This window comes from Arachis ipaensis, chromosome B01 (genome assembly GCF_000816755.2).
Source record: "Arachis ipaensis cultivar K30076 chromosome B01, Araip1.1, whole genome shotgun sequence".
NCBI classification, from domain to species: Eukaryota; Viridiplantae; Streptophyta; class Magnoliopsida; order Fabales; family Fabaceae; genus Arachis; species Arachis ipaensis.
In genome coordinates this window covers 11,963,636-11,981,898 of record NC_029785.2, presented here as the reverse complement: position 1 = coordinate 11,981,898, position 18,263 = coordinate 11,963,636, and the positions used below count along the sequence as shown (strand labels likewise).

At 35.1% G+C, this 18,263-nt stretch overlaps 4 protein-coding genes across 5 annotated transcripts in view; 3 read left to right on the top strand and 1 right to left on the bottom strand.

Moving 5' to 3' along the window:
- Positions 1-4,253, bottom strand: part of LOC107646438 — a 7,055-nt gene extending 2,802 nt beyond the window's left edge. Inside the window, exon 1 of the mRNA XM_021117505.1 lies at positions 4,167-4,253. The gene's annotated coding sequence lies outside the window, so the exon portion shown is untranslated. The remainder of the gene's footprint in view (positions 1-4,166) is intronic.
- Positions 483-4,211, top strand: LOC107625181. 2 transcript variants are annotated; one of them, XR_002358335.1, is made up of 2 exons: positions 483-3,034; positions 4,163-4,211. XR_002358335.1 is itself a non-coding variant. In XM_016327759.2 (1 exon), the coding sequence occupies exon 1, from the start codon at positions 960-962 to the stop codon at positions 2,958-2,960; it is 2,001 nt and encodes a 666-aa protein (XP_016183245.1). In that variant the 5' UTR covers positions 483-959; the 3' UTR covers positions 2,961-4,140. The 2 variants fall into 2 exon arrangements, 1 of the variants encoding a protein (XP_016183245.1); XM_016327759.2 differs by lacking the exon at positions 4,163-4,211 and having other exon boundaries at positions 483-4,140.
- Positions 4,363-7,579, top strand: LOC107625192. Its single transcript, XM_016327770.2, has 2 exons — positions 4,363-4,750; positions 7,058-7,579. The coding sequence occupies exons 1-2, from the start codon at positions 4,600-4,602 to the stop codon at positions 7,339-7,341; spliced, it is 435 nt and encodes a 144-aa protein (XP_016183256.1). The 5' UTR covers positions 4,363-4,599; the 3' UTR covers positions 7,342-7,579.
- LOC107646430 (tryptophan synthase beta chain 1) lies at positions 13,497-16,590 on the top strand (the record flags this gene model as incomplete). Its single annotated transcript, XM_021117497.1, has 5 exons — positions 13,497-13,778; positions 14,108-14,464; positions 15,050-15,492; positions 15,581-15,675; positions 16,162-16,590. Coding segments are annotated over 5 exons (1,353 nt in total), but the record flags the coding sequence as incomplete, so codon positions are not given.

Genomic DNA, 18,263 nt, shown 5'->3' with positions numbered 1-18,263 from the left:
ATATAAAATATTTTATACTCTCAAACCATCAAAATTAAAGGTTATATTATAATTTGACATGTTATAAAAATTTAGCAAATTTCCAAATGATTTGACAGACGTCTGTTTCTATTCACCACGATACCGATTTCAATGATTCCCCCCGACCCTCCATTTTGAATTGTGAAATTTCCAAGAAGAATGTGATTATTTTAATGGAATTGGATGAAGGTCTTCGGTAAAAGAAATTAGGTCCAGTTTGGGTAACTAACTTAATTAAGCTCTTTTTGATAAAATAACTTAAACAATAAATGACTCTGTTAAAAATAACTTATAAATAAGTTATTTTGTGTTTGGATTTTTAACTCTAAAAGTGCTTATTTTAAAGAAATGTAATGAAAAGTAGAAGTATTATGAGAGAAGTTATTTTTTTTAACTTTTCTATAAGCTCCAAAATAGCTTCTTAAAAAATTGCAATTTAGTTTTGAAAATTACACCCGACATTAATACTATTACTTTTCATAAGTCAAAAGTTAAAAAAAACTACTTCTAGAATTTCCCAAACGGTCCTTAATCTAACACAATGATGTGTAATTATGTGGCGTGCTTCCAAAAGCGGTTGTGAAATTTCCAAGAAGAATGTGATTATTTTAATGGGAATTGGATGAAGGTCTTCGGTAAAGCGGAGAATGGAAATTACTAGTTTTACCTTGATAAATTTACTATTTTCTTCTATAAATTCATGTAAATATATAATAATTTAAAATTAAGTATTTACACCTGTGAAGTAAAGAACAATAGAGTGGCATTAGTAGCCAAACCGACATTTGGAAACAGGAGGCTTAACCGCACGATGCAACTTTCCTTGTCTCTTCTCTCCATGCTTCTTCCTCTCTTCTCTGTGATCTTTGTCTCTTTGACCGGAGTTTTCATTTGCATGCACCCAAATTTCATCTCTGGTCCTTGAACTTCTCACACCAATGGATAATCATCATGATGAAGAATCATTTGACACCGTTATAGAAGCCAGAGAAGAATTCATGGTTTCACCATCAACGGGTTCAAATCCAACAATAAGACTCGCCCACTTTCTCAAACCCACCATGAGCAAAACCCCATCACCACGTGACTCTCCACCACTCCCTTCCAATTCCAACGTTATAGAAAATGTTCCATGTGAAGTAGCGTTCAATGGGTGGTTACACCCACAACAACAATGGAAAACATGGGTTGACTTAATGAAACCCAAGTACGAACATGTATGGGTGCAAGCTGGAATAGACAAAGCAATAATGGCTTCAACATTCACAATCAACAAGAACAGTGAAATGCTTATTGTTCTTGCAGAGAAGTGGTGTTGTGAGACCAACACATTCATATTTCCGTGGGGAGAATGCACGGTAACATTGGAAGACATGAAGTTATGTGGGGGTTTCTCTGTTCTTGGGGCTCCTGTTTCTTTGTCTATTGAGACCGACGAGGAGAAGGAAATTGAGGCGAAACTCCTCGCTGTGAGGGCAATGTTCTTCAGATCAAAAGCAAGAAGGGCTGATCATCATGCGTGGATGATGCACTTCATGGAGAATGCAAGTAGCCAAGTGGAGCATGAAGCTTTCTTGGCATTGTGGTTGTCAAGGTTTGTTTTCGCTTCTAAATCACATAGATCTGTTTTGAAATGTGTTTTTCCGCTTGCTGTAAAACTAGCCAGAGGAACTAGAGTAGCATTAGGACCTGCTGTTTTAGCTAGCATTTATAGGGACTTGAGATTGTTGAATAGTGCTATCAAGGGTTCAGCAAAGACGAAGAACGGGGGAGTTACTCTCTGGGCTCCTTTTCAGTTGGTAATTGTGTGGGCTTTAGAGAGGTTTCCGGCACTTCCGCCAAAGCCAAAGATGGTTGAACCAAGCCAGCCTATAATGGCTAGGTGGGATAGATTGAAAACAATGATTGATAACAACAAATTGAGATCGATTATGGATCCAGCGGGGGTGAAAAAAGACGGCTTTCTTTGGCGCCCGTATAAGAATTCTCCACCACTTAAGCTTTATAATACAAAGTACTCTTGGGTGTGTGATAATCCTGATTTTCATAGCGAATTGGATTCATACATTCGCTGCTTGAGGGTCTCTAAGTTGGTGGGAATGTCCTGCATAGAGCAATACTTCCCAAATCGTGTTGCTATGCAATTTGGTATGGATCAGGACATACCTGATTGTACAGTTCCTCATCGCAACAAGGATCCTTGGATGGATTACATCCGCCCTGTCATGGATACAAATTTATTAAGTGCATTGTGTGCCAGACAGCCAGATGTTACTTTAAGGTACTATGCTTGGTGGAAGCGACGGAAACTAGGCAAGGAAGAAGGCATGAAAACGGGATTAGGGACGGGGAATTTGTCACGAGTTTCGTCTAGGCAGGTGAAGGGTGCTGGATCATATGATTCGCCATCTGGTCTACCTTCTAAGCGAAAGAGAGATCAAGGGGTTTTTAATCAAAGGCATGAGCTTACAATTGTAGAAAGATTGAGTACTTCGAGCAACAATAGATGTTTTGAGGATGCAGTTGTTCAAAACAAGAGCACTTTGTCTAGTTCTGAATCTGTTGACAATCTTCCCTCACTAGGTGCTGTCTTTCAAGCATATGGAATAATGAGTAGTGGAGTTCTTAATTTTGTTGCAAGTGACAATGTTGTTGGAGGATCAAACATTGCTAATGTAGAAGATCCTAAAGCAGAAGGGAGCAAAAAAATTTCCAATGAAGATGCAAAAGAAGGCAAACCAAAGGCTCATAAATTTTGTGGTACAGTTGAAACTGGTTTCAACAAGGACGGAAAAGGTGCATGCCATTGTATTGGAGAAATGGCATCTTATCTTGAATACCGGATTCTGAAGCTTGAAAAAATGCATGCCAAGCTCAAACTAGCAAAATTTACCCCCCAAAATATAAAAAAATTAGATCCAAGGCATTCAGTTCCTTAGTATTTCAGTTGTTAGTAAACACTAATGTTCCTTTTTGGCTTGTAAAATCAAGAATCAACTCTCTGCATAGTATTTTGCAAGACGGTTGTGTTAGTGTTAGATTGACTATATAGTCAATGTAAATTTTGTTCAACTCTGTATCACATGAGAAATAGAATAGCTGGTACAAAGGAGTAGTTTAGCAAGTTTGATATATGCTTAAAAAACTCAGTTCAGAAAGGATTTGATTTCTCTTTAGTTTTCACACATCTAATTGATTTATCACCCTTGCCATTTCCCACTCTCAATTAAAAAACAATGAATCAAACAAAATAATCAAAGCATGCAAAGGCAGAGAAAATAGTTCACATTAGTGGAAAGTTGTTAGCATAAAAATGAACAGATAGTAAGATCATGGAAGTAGGATACACTATTACTAATACTATACTATTAAATTCTAATTGTCAACTTCCCTATCAATACAACCATACCATTAATATCAGAATCTTACTTTCTTGTGGTTAATTATGCTAACAGAATTGTTTCCCACATGCAAGCTGAGACATTAATTGAGCACCAAAGGACTTAAACTCTTACTACCAGTTGTTGAATCTGAAGCCAAATGGCAAAGAAACCATTTACCATAGACATCAATACAAATGGCTAGAAAAAGCAAAGCTCCAAAGGTAAAAAGGATCCATGCCTCATTAGAATATGAGCAAAGTGGGTAGTAGGAGGATCCCATCAGAAAAACCCTAATGAGAAAACCTCCATATTTGGTAATTTGATGTTGCACAGCTATGACTCGAAACGCTTCCATTATTCACAGGGAAGGCGATCTTAAGGGCAGTGCTTAGAAATCAGAGAATAAGAACACTTATGCACAAAATTGGACATTCAAATAACAGAAAATCAAACAAACTTTGGAGTACAGAATTTATCTCACAACGGATTCAAGAACAATGGATTGTAAAACACACAATAAACGATTTGAGGATCCCTCAGATTATTTTTTTCCTCAATGGAATTCGGTCCACTACTTTAAATATTATAAATCGTCACAGGGAAGCATTTATATGTCATAAATCTGCATTAGAAATCAACCAAAACTCACCTAATCTTGGAATACCAGCCAAAATAACATTTTAAAAAAAAAAAATAATAAATATATAAGAAAGAATTATTAATAAAAAGCATGCAATGAGATGAAAGAAATAGTGAACAAACTCTCTTCGAAAGAAATCTCCAAAATCAGCCGCTATGACTCGGACTCGGGCGGCACAAGTTGGTTTCAGTTTAGTATTTAAAGGAAGGGACTTGGAGGTTAATTTTATTATTTTACCCCTACTCTTTTGCAAAATGACGCTTTAGTCCATATAGCGATGGACTTTTGCAAAATGATGGGACTCCGAGCAAGGAGAAATTACTGTGTGCTCTCAGAAGTCAGAACAAATCAAATTTTTTGGGCGAAGATCGCATCCCATTAAAGAATTTTTTTTTCATCCTATTATGACAGTATTCACTATTCACTCTATTCAGTAATTAAGTTAGCTTGTGTCGGTGGGAAAAAGAAAAACCAGTTCCCTAGAAACATAGAAAACAAGGAAACTTCTAAGAGCTAACCAAATTTTCCACCCGAAAAAAGAATTCTTTTCGAAGCATGGAAACGAAGGAGAAGATAGTGATGGGTATGGTTGCGTTACTGCTTTCTGCTTTCGGCGTTAGTGGTTGGACCGGTGAAATCCATGGAAGAGTTGTTTGTGATGTGTGTGGGGATTCTTCTCTTGGACCTGAAGATCATGTTCTTGAAGGTCTCTGTCTCTCTCTCCCCAATATGTTTTTAGTTTTATATCATTTATTTTTTGCCCTGAATTTTTGTTTCAGTTACCTTTTTCCTTGAATTGTGCACGTTGGCTTGGAATTTGTATCAATTAACAATTTTGATGGTTGATTCTGTGATGTTTTATAGAAAGGTATTATTGTAGTAGGTTGATGTGTGAAAGCTTGAGCCTCACAATATAGGTTTGCCAATAAGCATCAGGAAATGATGTTGTATAATGATACTATGCTGAATTATTTTTTTCTTGTGAAGAAATCATCACTAACAAAAGGGTGGATTCACTTGGATTGGTTTGGTACTTCGGGTAGAGCAATAGATTTGAACATGTTCATAAGAATGGACAAGTTCTGTGACAGTGGAATTTATTTTTATTTTTTCTTTTTAGCATTTTGCCCTTCAACTCTAGTGTGATGTCAAGAATATTGTTAATGATCAAGTCCAAGATATTGCAATTTTGAAATTTAGGTATTGTGGTTTATGCACAATGTTGCTCAATTGTCACTTCCCTCTTTATTTTTCTTTTCTATTATTATTTCTTTTATTTGCATATCTTTGCTACATTCATGGGTCATGCTGATTCTTGAGAAATATACACTCTGTGGATATCAATTTATGAATCAGGATAGGAATGTTCCTACTTCTTAATGATATAGAGTGGAAAACATCGAAATCATTGTCATTAGCATAGATGGTGTAGTGATTTATGATGTTTCTGCTTGTTTAATTATAGATATCAAGTAAGTAATAGGTCAATTGAAGTTTCAGCTGTTCAATTTGCTCCTTTTAGTTTACTAACCATTATGTTCATGATAATTGCAATCTTTGTAAAGTTTTAGATTAACTTGTTTCTAATACATGAACAGAAACCTAACCTAGGATTATACCGTGTTTAACATAATTTTCTTTGTAGCCCCTAAGAATTGTTTGATATGTACACTGACATAAAACTTATTACTGATTGAGATTGATATACCAATCCTAACAGTTAGGGCCTTCATCAGTCATTAAATAGCCCCTGTCCAGCACCATATTGTGGTTCTTGTCAACATTGTTCTGGAGCTAAACCATAATTCACAAGATTTTCGAGGTTTTGCCATTTCTTTTCATGTTATTTGAACTTCATGACTAATCCATTGAACATAAGATGTTATTGTAAAATGTGAACACAACCATCCTTTGGGGGGTGATATGACTTGGTGACTAATTAGCATCAATTACCAGATTCAAGTATTCAACTGTTCCTATTTTGATTAGTAGAATCAATGTATCTCTAGCCTCTGCTAGGAATCCAGCCAATGAGAAATAGGGACTTAATTTTAGTTTAGTGCATCATTAGGTTGGGAGGGTTTGTAACTATGCCTTGCTGGCATGGCAGTGAAATAGAAAAGATATCTGTTATGAGAGAGAGTCGAGAGGTAGTGAGGGGACTATCTCAAAATTGAGGAAATTAGACTCAGTACTGGGAGAGTCAATCCTCTCAAAAGCTTTTTTCAATACCACATTGATGATTGAATTTTCCATTTTTTTTTTAAAAAAAGAATTCTCACTGATCCAATTATTTGACTTTGATGTTTCGCATGATAGTCCTTCCATTATTCTTTTAGAATCATTTAATATTTGATTATGTGACTGCTGGACTCAACCGATCCCACTTAGCGAGATAAAGTTTTATTGTAGTTGTTTTGTTATTTGGAATGACTAGGAGAATATATAATAATAAGAGGGGAATACTGAATAGGGTTTCCTATAAATTCGTTATCAATACCTTGTTGGCACATATATACATACATCCTAGTCTAATTTGAGAAGTTTTTGTTTTTATAATTTCTGTTATACTCTTCTTGTTAGGTTACTATTAGAGTGTCTTTAAGGTAAATCTGAAAAGAAAAAGTTTCAACTTCATTAACCATTCACATTGATTATAAATATTTTACTAAATAATTTGGTTCACATTCTTGTATGAAATTGTAAAGTCTTACACATTAGACAGGAAAATTCTTGCAATTGACTTCATGAGGTAATTGGGAGCCGTTACAGGTACCCAACAGCAGTGAGGACCAAACTACAATTGATACTTATTTGGGCTAAGCTGTCTTTATTCTATGCTTTCTTGCCATTTTAAGTAACCTTTTGTTACTGAAAAGTTTACCTCACAATTGTCTGATATCATTTTGTTAATTGTCCAAAAACTACCAAAAAAATGGTTTCAACATCAACAAACTTTCATTTTTTTCATTTGAAATCTCATTGTTCCGTTTATTTCTCTGTGTTGGTCCAGGTGCTGAGGTTGCTGTCCTTTGCATCACGAAGTCCGGGGAAGTTCTAAACTACCAAGCATTCACAGATGCTAAGGGGATTTACACAGTGGCCGAGACAATGCCGGAGAGTGATCGGTGGGATGCGTGCCTTGCCCGACCCATCAGTGGTTTCCATGAGCATTGCACCCGTCTCGCTGAGGGCAGTTCGGGGGTGAAATTCAGTTACAATCACCCATCAGGGTATTCACACACTGTCAGAACTTTCGTTTATCGACCTGTTAACGTTCCAACCTACTGCATTTGATATACATAATTACACACTAGCTTGTTTATGCTTGTGCATGGTTGAACTACAGCAAAAGCTAATGACCATAAGGGTATTTTCGTAATAGTATGTGGATGTATGTAGTGTTGTCCGGTTATGTATTTGAGCTTGGTCAAAAGTACAGAATGATATGTTAGTCAAACAATCAAACCATTGTAAATGACATTGCCATTGATGATAAGCAATATGATCAGTGATATAAAAGTTTTCACGGAAAGACAGCTACTATTATCACATTGAGAAAAAAAATGCACCATCCTTTCTGAATTTCGAGTCATGCATAGTTTAATGGGAAGTTCTAACTTCTAAGATATAGATAGGGGAAAAAACATAAACGTAGACACAGATACATAAATATTAAAGAAATAGAGACAAAATACATGTGTTATGTTCGGCAAAATAAATATACAAAGCAAATAAAGTTTTGAAAACTGTAATACCCTAAACATCACCTTAAGATTTTATCTACCACCATCATTAATTTTTGAGTTAAATGTGAAAGTGATTTTTGAAGTTGCACTCAAGTTTTGAAGTGGTATTTAAAATTAATAGTTATCTAAATTTATTTTTGAAATTGCACTCCGAGACTCATAATAGTCCCTAAGACACTTTTCATCCATCAGTTGCTATCGGAAAGCTGATGACTCATAATAGTCCCTAAGACACTTTTCATCCATCTGTTGCTATCAGAAAGCTGATGTGGATTGATGCCTGCCATGCTTGCACTCCGAAAACGAGGCCGTATTTGGCGCGTCTTTTGCGTGGAACGATGTTGTGTGGTGTGTTTGATATAATTTCTCTCCATAATGTTAAAACTCAATGCTTGAAAATTTCATGAGATTTGTGTCCACTCCTGATTTCAAACCACCTAACCAAAAGAAATGACTTAGATTTGTGTTTACTTTCTGTTTTGGCAACTCTCTCTTTTGTTTATTTTGTCATTAGGAACCAACTATTTTGCCTGTATAGGCTCTATATTTTGGTTAATGTATCTTTCCATTAGACGGTGCATTATTAGGAACTAATTATTTGGCTGTGTGGCCTTTTATTTTGATAACTTCGACAAATGAAATGCTTATGAGTGTGGATGTAAAGTTTGTTGGTTGAGTTAAACCTCAAAGTGGTCTCTGAAATTGTACTTGGGACTCGAAGTGGTCCCTGAACTTAATAGTTACCCAAATTCATTCCTGAAGTTGCATTCTGGAACCCAAACACGTCTTTCAAGCCATTTCCGTCTACTTGGCACCATCGGAAAGCTGATTTGGACTCTATCTTGACACGTTGGCAAACCCTAAAATGACATAGTATTGTGTTGGCGCGCAAACGTTGTGAAACGATGTTGTTTCACACTATATTGTAACCCTTCTTCCCTTTATTCCTCAACGGCGATGATGTGATTTGCGCCACTGCAGTTGCTGCCTTCGAAAATGACTGCACTCCAACGTCGGCTTCATCATCGTCGTCATTTAGAGAGTATGTGTTGAAGACTGTTTTCTCCATTAGATGTAAACAAAAAGGAAAAGAAGAAGTAGAAATAAGAGATGTTTTGTTTTACCTTAATGTTGATGGTTTGCTGTTTTTGCTAGGGTTTCATCGGAACTAGTTTTGTTAGTGACCAGGGTAAATTTTTTATTTTTTCTAATCAATGGTTGTTCGTTATGGTTGATAGCTACTTCATCATTCTTATAGCTTGATTCGGATGTTTTGGTGGCATGTGGTTTACAGGTTTAGGGTTTATAGACGTTAGGTTGATGATAGAAGGGTTTATATTTTGATTATAGAGATTTTAGGGGTGCTGTTAAAAGATAATGAGTTTGATAATTCAATTTTGATGATTGAGTTGTTAATTAATATTAATTTTGGTAGTTATAGTAGCTATAATAGGGTTTAATTGGTTTATTATAGTAGTTATGATATCTATTGTGATTGGATCTCCTTCTTCATTCTTCTGGACTATAAATTGTCTCTAAAATATGGAAAGAAGTCATATTATGAAGTTGCTTATTCAGATACTTTCAGTACTTATTCTTAATCACCTGGACACTTTGTCAATGATGCAAGTCAAATTCAATCACAGGATATGAATATTAATATTAATATTATTTTTTATTTAGTATATGAAAAATTTTATGATAAAGACAAATTTTATGAATGATTGTTTTAACTGTGAAATTGCAAACCTGAATTAAAATTATTTAGAGCATACCATAATATATGTAATGAAGTTGAATTAATGCTATTGATAATAGAATTCTGAATTTGTTGATGATCCCATTGTCCTTCAAAAAAATATGTCGCTTATTTTTAAATCCCGCTTAATACATGCTAATATTACTTCCATAATCATTTGACTGTCAACTCTCTATGTGTGTAGTATTTTAGAATAATAGTCTGTTGTGATTGATAATGATTTACATATACTAATTCTTGTAAATGTCACCGTACAATGTTAAGGGATATTGATGGGAGTAAGGTGCATAAGGCTCTGAGGAAGAAGTATGGAGACGAAGGGTATAAAGAAGGTGATGTTATTGGTTTCTATATCATTGTTTTTGGATCTGGGATCTGATTGTGTAAAGTATGGTCAGTACTACCGCATCTTTGGTTCATTATACATTATAGATATAATCACATTCCTTTTTGAATTTCGCAGACTGAATATCTGCTTATTGAAAATTAGGTGTACTTAATTTACCTACTTAAAAGAATTTATTGTACAAATGAATGAATGACAAATGAATGAATGAATGAATCAATGATTGAATATCTGCACGATCAAGTTCAACTTTGGCCTTGACTTTGAATTCTTTCCCCCGAGGATTTCCAAAATCGGCCGATTCCTAAGACAATGATCGAAGTTCCCTACCATAGTTTTGATAATCGAGGCTACTGAGAAGAAACTGTGAAAAAGTTGATACCCTTTAAATGAAACTTAAATTCTTTTCTGTTTCAAGTTTGATAAATTATTAAATTGCACACGCACTTCTTTGATTATGCTATCAATGGGCTGATAAATTCTTATGTAATTGCTAGATTGGTGTTAGTATTTAAATGGTATTTTATCTATGGGATGTTGCGTATACTTATGTTGCATCCTTAGGTGGTTGTTGCATGCTAAAAAATATTATTTGGCTTCGAAGATGGAGAAGAGAAGGTAAGAGAAGAGAAGAGAAATTTGGGAATTAGGGTTTTTAAATTTGATTCAGGGACCAAATTGTCACAAAAAAGTTTACTAATCCACGTCAGTTAACCATTGCCTAATCAGCATGTTAGAGATGGGTCCACATCAGCTTTCTGATGGCGCCTATTGACAAAAAATGCTTGAAAGATGACTCTGAGTCCCAGAGTGTAATTTTAGGAATGAATTTGGATAACTATTAAATTCAGGGATCATTTTGAGTTTCGAGTATAACTTTAAGAACTATTTTGAGGCTTAACTCGCTTTTTTTAAAAGACTTGTGTTATCAATGTTAGATGTATAACCATTAATGTTGCCTTCTCCCATCAGCTTAAGCTTTTGGGATGAGTGGTTTCATAACATGGTATCAGAGCTCTATGTCCGAAAGGTCAAGAGTTCGATCCTTGGTGAACCCCAAAAGTGACATAAGGCAAATAAAAGAGAAAAAGAAGGCCTATGCAAAATCAAACAAACCCAAAAGAGGCTCTTGTTTGAGGGGGAGTGTTAGAGATATAACCATTAATGTTGCCTTCTCCCATCAGCTTAAGCTTTTGGGATGAGTGGTTTCATAACATGGTATCAGAGCTCTATGTCCGAAAGGTCAAGAGTTCGATCCTTGGTGAACCCCAAAAGTGGCATAAGGCAAATAAAAGAGAAAAGAAGTCCTATGCAAAATCAAACAAACCCAAAAGAGGCTCTTGTTTGAGGGGGAGTGTTAGATGTATAACCATTAATGTTGCCTTCTCCCATCAGCTTAAGCTCGATGGAAAGAAAATGTAATATCCATTAATTGGCAAGTAGAAACAATATGCTTAGTCACATCTCATCTCTTTTTAGTCATACAACAGGCCAAGTTGCCTTTTCCATTTACCCATTATAATACCCACAATAATAAACAACAAGCATGTAATAAACAAAAGTCCCTTCTATTTTCAGAATCCTAACTTCAAACTTGAAGTTTTTAAGCAATTTTCATTGTCAATTACAACACTTACTCTATTATTTATTGTTGCATCTTTTTTTTAGGTTTTATTTGTTCACAAAAACAATCCACACCATCTCTTATCTACAGTCTACAGCCACATTCAACACAAATTATAAAATATCAAATCATGTTATAACCACAAAGACAACAAAAAAGAATCATAATCAATTACCATTTATATTATAATTTTGACAACCAAAAAGAGTCTTTCTGGATTAGAATCAGTTTATAACCATCGAAGAATTGGTCACGATCCACAGCCCAGTTTGACAAACGTGAATCTTTGCTTTTGCTGGTTCTCCCGACAACACTTCTATTGAATTGTTCAAGTTTCCAACGTCATTACTAGTGCTACCCATCATCATAATAATTTTCTCTTCTATAATACAACGAAGAGAACATAGAGAAGACAAGGGAAGGTCTATAGATAGTGAAAATAATTTGGGAACTTGGGTTTTAAAAGGGAGAAAGGGACCAAATTGTAAAAAAAGAGTTTCTTTCGCTATATCAGCTAATCGTTAGAGTATCAGTGTGACAGAAATCAGTTCACAACAGCTTTTCGATGGCAATTGATAGAAAAAAATGTCTTAGAAATTATTATGAGTTATAGAGTGCAACTTTGATAACAAATTTAGATAACTATTAACATTATGAATCACTTTAGGGATTGAATAGAACTTCAAAGACTATTTTAAAACTTAATTCCAATTTTTTTTTATTATTGTTTATGACTAAATAAAAAAATCAGATAATAGAAATAATATTAATAATATATTTAAAATTTAATAAAAATTTTAAGAAAAAAATTTTAAAAAGGGAGATTGAGAGAAGAGTAGAGAAAAAGAGGAACAGAGGGAGATGAGAAACACAACGACAAACAACAACAATGAAGGAGAAAGAGAGGGAGATGAGAAAGCTTGTTGCTAATCAATGGATTATTACATATACAAAATGAAATTTAAATTATCAGTATTTATTTAAAGAGATGAATAAGTTAATCATTTGATCAACTTAAATTAATTATTATTCAATTAGAATTTTAATTCTTATGAATGTGACATTCACATTTTCGATAGGCAATGTTATGAAATGTCTCTTGATGTGAATAAATATGGGTTAAATCTCAAAGTGGTATTTAAAATTATACTCAAATCTTAAAGTGGCATCTAAAATTAATAGTTATTTAAAATTGTCTTTAAAATTACACTCCGGATCTCATATTAATTCCTAAGACATTTTTAGTCCATTGCTTGCCATCAAAAAGCTAAGCTATATTGACTCTTGCCATGCTGGCATTGGCTAGTTGATGTGATGAAAGAAACTTTATTTTTGTAATTTAGTCTCTTTTTTCTTTTCTAAATTCCTAATTCTTTTGCTAAATCAGTTAGCTATTACAATGTTAGTGTGGTAAAAAAAGTGTTTTAAAGACTATTATAAATTTTAGAGTATGATTTTAAAGACAAATTTAAATAATTATTAACTCTAAAAATTACTTTAAAATTTGAATGTAATTTCAGAGAACACTTTAAAATTTAATTCGAAGAAATATGCATCCAAATATTTTCGGTTGAATTAATTAAAGTGGGCACAATCGAAACGAAAAAGTTCGAAATTTTTTTTTAAAATATTGTCTTATAAACATGTCACATGAGTACATGACACGTAACCATAACATATGATTACTTAACTTAAAGATTTAAGAACAGTGAAATTCTTTGACACTATTTGAAATGCTAGAAATTATAATTCATTTAAAAGTTAAATTCTTTTTTTATTATAAAACAATTAAAAATAAATTATTTAAAATTATTTATAAATTTTAATTTTAATTTTTTTTATTTATAAATCAGATTAAATTATAGAATTAAATTTTAAATAAAAATAACTTTTTTGTTTTTTTTTTTAAATTCTTTTTGGTTGTTAAATTATTTTCAAACCAGCTCTAAAAAGAACATGAAATGAAAAGGCTGAAGCTGTCTCCCACACTACCCTGGCCTCGCCTCCCGCAAATTTCATCCTTCAAATCAGCCAAAATTACAACTTGCCCTCCTTCGTCTTCATTCATTCTCAGAGCAGCCAAACACTGTTCTCCCAATGGAGAACCAGAAAACCGGTTCGGCCCTTTCTCAGCGACCCGATTCGTTCGGCCGGTTCGGCCGGTTCGGTGGCAAGTACGTCCCCGAGACTCTCATGTTCGCACTCACCGAGCTTGAGGCTGCGTTCCACTCCCTTGCCTCTGATGAAGACTTTCAGGTTCGCTTCTCTTCTCTTCTTCGTTTTGCTGATTCTCTAAAAAAAAATTGGAACACTTAATGGCTTGTAGAAGTTAGTTATGGTTAGTTTAATCTGTTAGTGGTTAGTTATTAGAAAATATTCCAGTGTGTGCACATCTATCGGCAACAAATGCTCTTTAGCTAACTTAATGAGAATCAGATTTGCTACATTTACAAATATGGTCTCTTTAATCCGTGAAATTTGTTGATGTGACAATGAGATGATGATTCTGAACAAGAGAAATCATATGCTTTAAGAGCACGTTAGAATTTTGCTTTAATCTAAAAAGTTGGTTTTGAATTCGGCAGAGAGAGCTGAGTGGGATTCTTAGGGACTATGTTGGCAGGGAGAGCCCACTCTACTTTGCTGAGAGGCTGACGGAGCATTACAGGCGTGGCACCGGCGAAGGGCCGCAGGTGTACCTGAAAAGGGAGGATCTTAACCACACCGGCGCTCACAAGATCAACAATGCTGTTGGTCAGGCATTGCTTGCCAAGAGGCTTGGGAAAAAGAGAGTTATTGCGGAGACTGGAGCTGGTCAGCATGGAGTTGCCACTGCCACCGTGTGTGCTCGGTTTGGGTTGGAATGTGTTGTTTATATGGGTGCTCAGGACATGGAAAGGCAGGCTCTTAATGTGTTCAGGATGCGCCTTCTTGGTGCCGAGGTAAATTGTTTGCCCCTTTTGGTTGTACATATAATTGGTTTTTCATTTTATTAGGATGGTGCATTCTGTGTTCTAGTTTTCCGGAGAAATGAAAAATTTGTTAAGAAATTATCCTTTTGTTGGGCAATAGTGCAATACTTGTTTATGTTAACTGTGAACTGTCACCTAGGTGACTGATACTGAATCTCTTCTGATAATCGATAGTTAGGATTTCACACTTGGGGTCACTTTCAAATGGGGTTTAGATTTGATGGAGAAGTCTTAAGGATTAGATATGGATAAGATTTTATGAAAACTTAGTCTTTGAAATTAGGTTTACTCTTAAAGTGAACTCAACCTAAGTTAAAAATTTTAGCATGGGGATGTCACAGGAATAATGCATTGGCATCTGTATTTGCTAGATTTTGACTTTGAACATTTTGGTTGGCAATTATAACTTGGCTTTTAGTAGAGTGTAGAAGTTGCATTTGGATTATGTAGATGAACTAGTATAGCTGAATAAGACTAGATTGTTTTTATTTTCCATGATAATCAATATGCTTTATTTCTTAATAGGTTTGATAATGAGGTGATTTTGTTACGTAGGTGCGAGCAGTTCATTCCGGAACTGCGACATTGAAGGATGCCACATCAGAGGCTATAAGGGATTGGGTGACAAATGTGGAGACAACTCATTATATCTTAGGTTCTGTTGCCGGGCCACATCCATATCCTATGATGGTACGAGAGTTCCATGCAGTGATTGGCAAAGAAACAAGAAAGCAAGCATTGGAGAAATGGGGAGGGAAGCCAGATGTACTCGTGGCATGTGTCGGTGGAGGCTCAAATGCTATGGGGCTTTTCCATGAATTTGTAGACGATGATGATGTTAGGCTAATTGGAGTGGAGGCTGCTGGACTTGGCTTAGAAACCGGTAAGCATGCGGCTACATTGGCAAAAGGAGAAGTTGGGGTTTTGCATGGAGCAATGAGCTATCTTTTGCAGGATGATGATGGACAGATAATTGAGCCCCACTCAATAAGTGCAGGGTAATTCTTGCAGCAGATATTCTGTTACATATTTCCTTAGGTCTATTTGTTCCTTCAGTTTTTAATTATTATTGATTACATTGTGTAGATTGGACTACCCTGGGGTTGGACCAGAGCATAGTTTCTTGAAAGATGTAGGACGTGCTGAGTACTACAGTGTTACTGACGAAGATGCACTTGAAGGTAGGACTTACCCTTTAATGACTACTCATTTCGCTGTACAATGTTTCGTGTCTCTTTATCTTCGTTTCTTTTATATTACATGAAATTGTTCTCTTTATAAATCTCCAAGGACACAAGTTTCAGATGTGCAGAGAGAACGATCCCTTTAAATATCTTTACAATAAACATATGAAATAGAGAGGAGCAAGAAAGAGAGGAATGGGGTAGCTCGAAGTCTTAGTGTGTGGTTAAGATGTGGCCATGTAGCTATCTTATTCAAATTGTTGTGTAGTTGGTTTCCTCTGGAGGATAACTTTGTCATTTCTGAACACTTGATTGAGAATTAATATTAACTTTGTTATGAAATAGTTTGGTGTAGAAATTTCCAAATGGGATTCATATAGCATTGTTCTATGATATATTCAGAAGCTTAGAAGTTGAAATTGGTTTTTATATCCCATTTCTTCTTTCTTCATTTCATGTATCCTGGTTCTTCTTTATCTGCAGCCTTCAAGAGACTATCACGGCTGGAAGGAATAATTCCAGCTTTGGAGACATCGCATGCTCTTGCTTACTTAGAGAAGCTATGCCCAACCCTCCCAAATGGAACCAAGGTTGTGGTAAATTGCAGTGGCAGAGGGGATAAGGATGTTCAAACTGCGCTCAAGTACTTGAAAGATTGAATAATGCTATGGACATATCTTTTTGGCCAATGCTTGATTGATTTTTAAGTTTCAAGTATAACTCAACAGCTTGACTCTTGAAAGACGGATTCCTTTCCCAAGGAGATTGATATCTGATTCAGGAGTTTCAGGACTTTGGAGGATTCTTTTTCAGAGATGATTTGGGAATAATTCACCTTGTAAATTATTACTTTTTTTTTTGTGACTTGTAAATTATTATTTTAAAATAATAACATCATTATCATTTTAGATATTAGGTAATAAACTAATATTCTGGGTTTTTTGACATAAATAAAAATAAAGAAAAAGACAAATAAGTCTCTAATCTTTTAATTTAAAGACAAATAAGTCTTTAACTAATTAAAAATATAAAAATATTTTTCGTTTTTTAAAATACGAGATATCTAAGTCTTTTTGTTCGAAATGTATGAAAACAGATAGGTATTTCACAAAAATTTAGATGTCTCCTATTTTAAAAAGTGAATGATGTTATTGTGTTTTCAATTAATTAAGGATATATTTGTCTTTCAAATTGAAAAGTTAGAGATTTATTTATCGCTTTTTCATAAAAATAAATACGGATTTGCTTGAATATTGCAATTTTGCAAATCCGTATTAAGTCTATGTTACACTTGTGGTACATAGCCGGTTCTAAACTCGGATAAAAGAGGAGGGTTGTGTTAGGTCTTCGACAGTCAACACAAAAATTTAGTCGAATCTTCATAACATGGGTCAAAGATGTTATTGTGCTAAAGCTAAGTTGTTGCCCGGAAGCAATGTGCTGTATGACTCGCGTACAGTGTCAAATGAGCAAGAGTTGTTACATCGGTGTCCGGGTGTAGTGTTAAATGAACAAGGGTTCTCGCGTTTTCGTGAACGGACGAGGGTAAATAAGCTAGTTCACAAAGAAAAAGATAAAGGTCAGGGCAACAGAAAGTTGAGATTTGAGACATGGAACATAGGCACTCTAACAGGAAAATCCATTGAGGTGGTGGATACCATGATAAGGAGGAAGATTTAAATGACCATGTTGGAACAGAAGTGACTGGGTATGGAAGTATTCACGGAGGCCATGGTTTTGGGGTAGTCAATACCGAGGGTAAAACTATTTTGGACTTTTCCTCAACTTTTAATCTCCTCATCGCAAATACATGTTTTAAAAAGAGAGACGAACATCTTATAACCTATAAGACTTAAGAGTGGCATGACAAGCTCTCAAATCGACTTCTTTTTGTTGAGGAGAGTCGACCGAAAATTTTGCATTAGTTGTAAAATTATTCCTAGAGAGAGTTTAACAACACAACATAGGATGCTTGTCAAGGATTTTTGCGTTGAGAAAAAGTTGAGGAAAAGACATCATACGAAGAACCCAAGGACGAGGTGATGGCGGATGAAAGGTGAGGAACAAAGAAGCTTCCTAAGATGGGTAGAAGAAGAGGCAAAGTGGAATGGGAACGGAAGCGCGGAGGAGATGTGGAGAGAGATGGCAGAAATGATTAGAAGTACAACAAAAGAAAGTTTTGGTAAATTTAGATGGATATGACCAAGAGATAAGGAGTCTTGGTTGTGGAATGCGAGTGTACAAGAAAAGATAAAGGCAAAAGGGGTATGCTTTAAAGAGTGGTATTTGTGCCGCAATGCAGATAATTAGAAAAAATATAAGGCAGCTAAGAAAGAAACAAAAGTGGTTGTAAGCGAAGTAAGAACAAGAGCATATGAGGGTCTCTACCAATTCTTAGGCACAAAAGCAGGAGAAAAAGGTATATATAAAATCGCAAAGAGCCGTGAAAGAAGAATGAGAGACTTGGATCAGGTTAAGTGCATAAAGGATAAACACGGGGAGGTGTTGGCTCAAAAGGAGAAGATCAATGAAAGGTGGAAGAGCTACTTCTACGAGTTATTTAATGAAGGACAGAAGACTCTTCC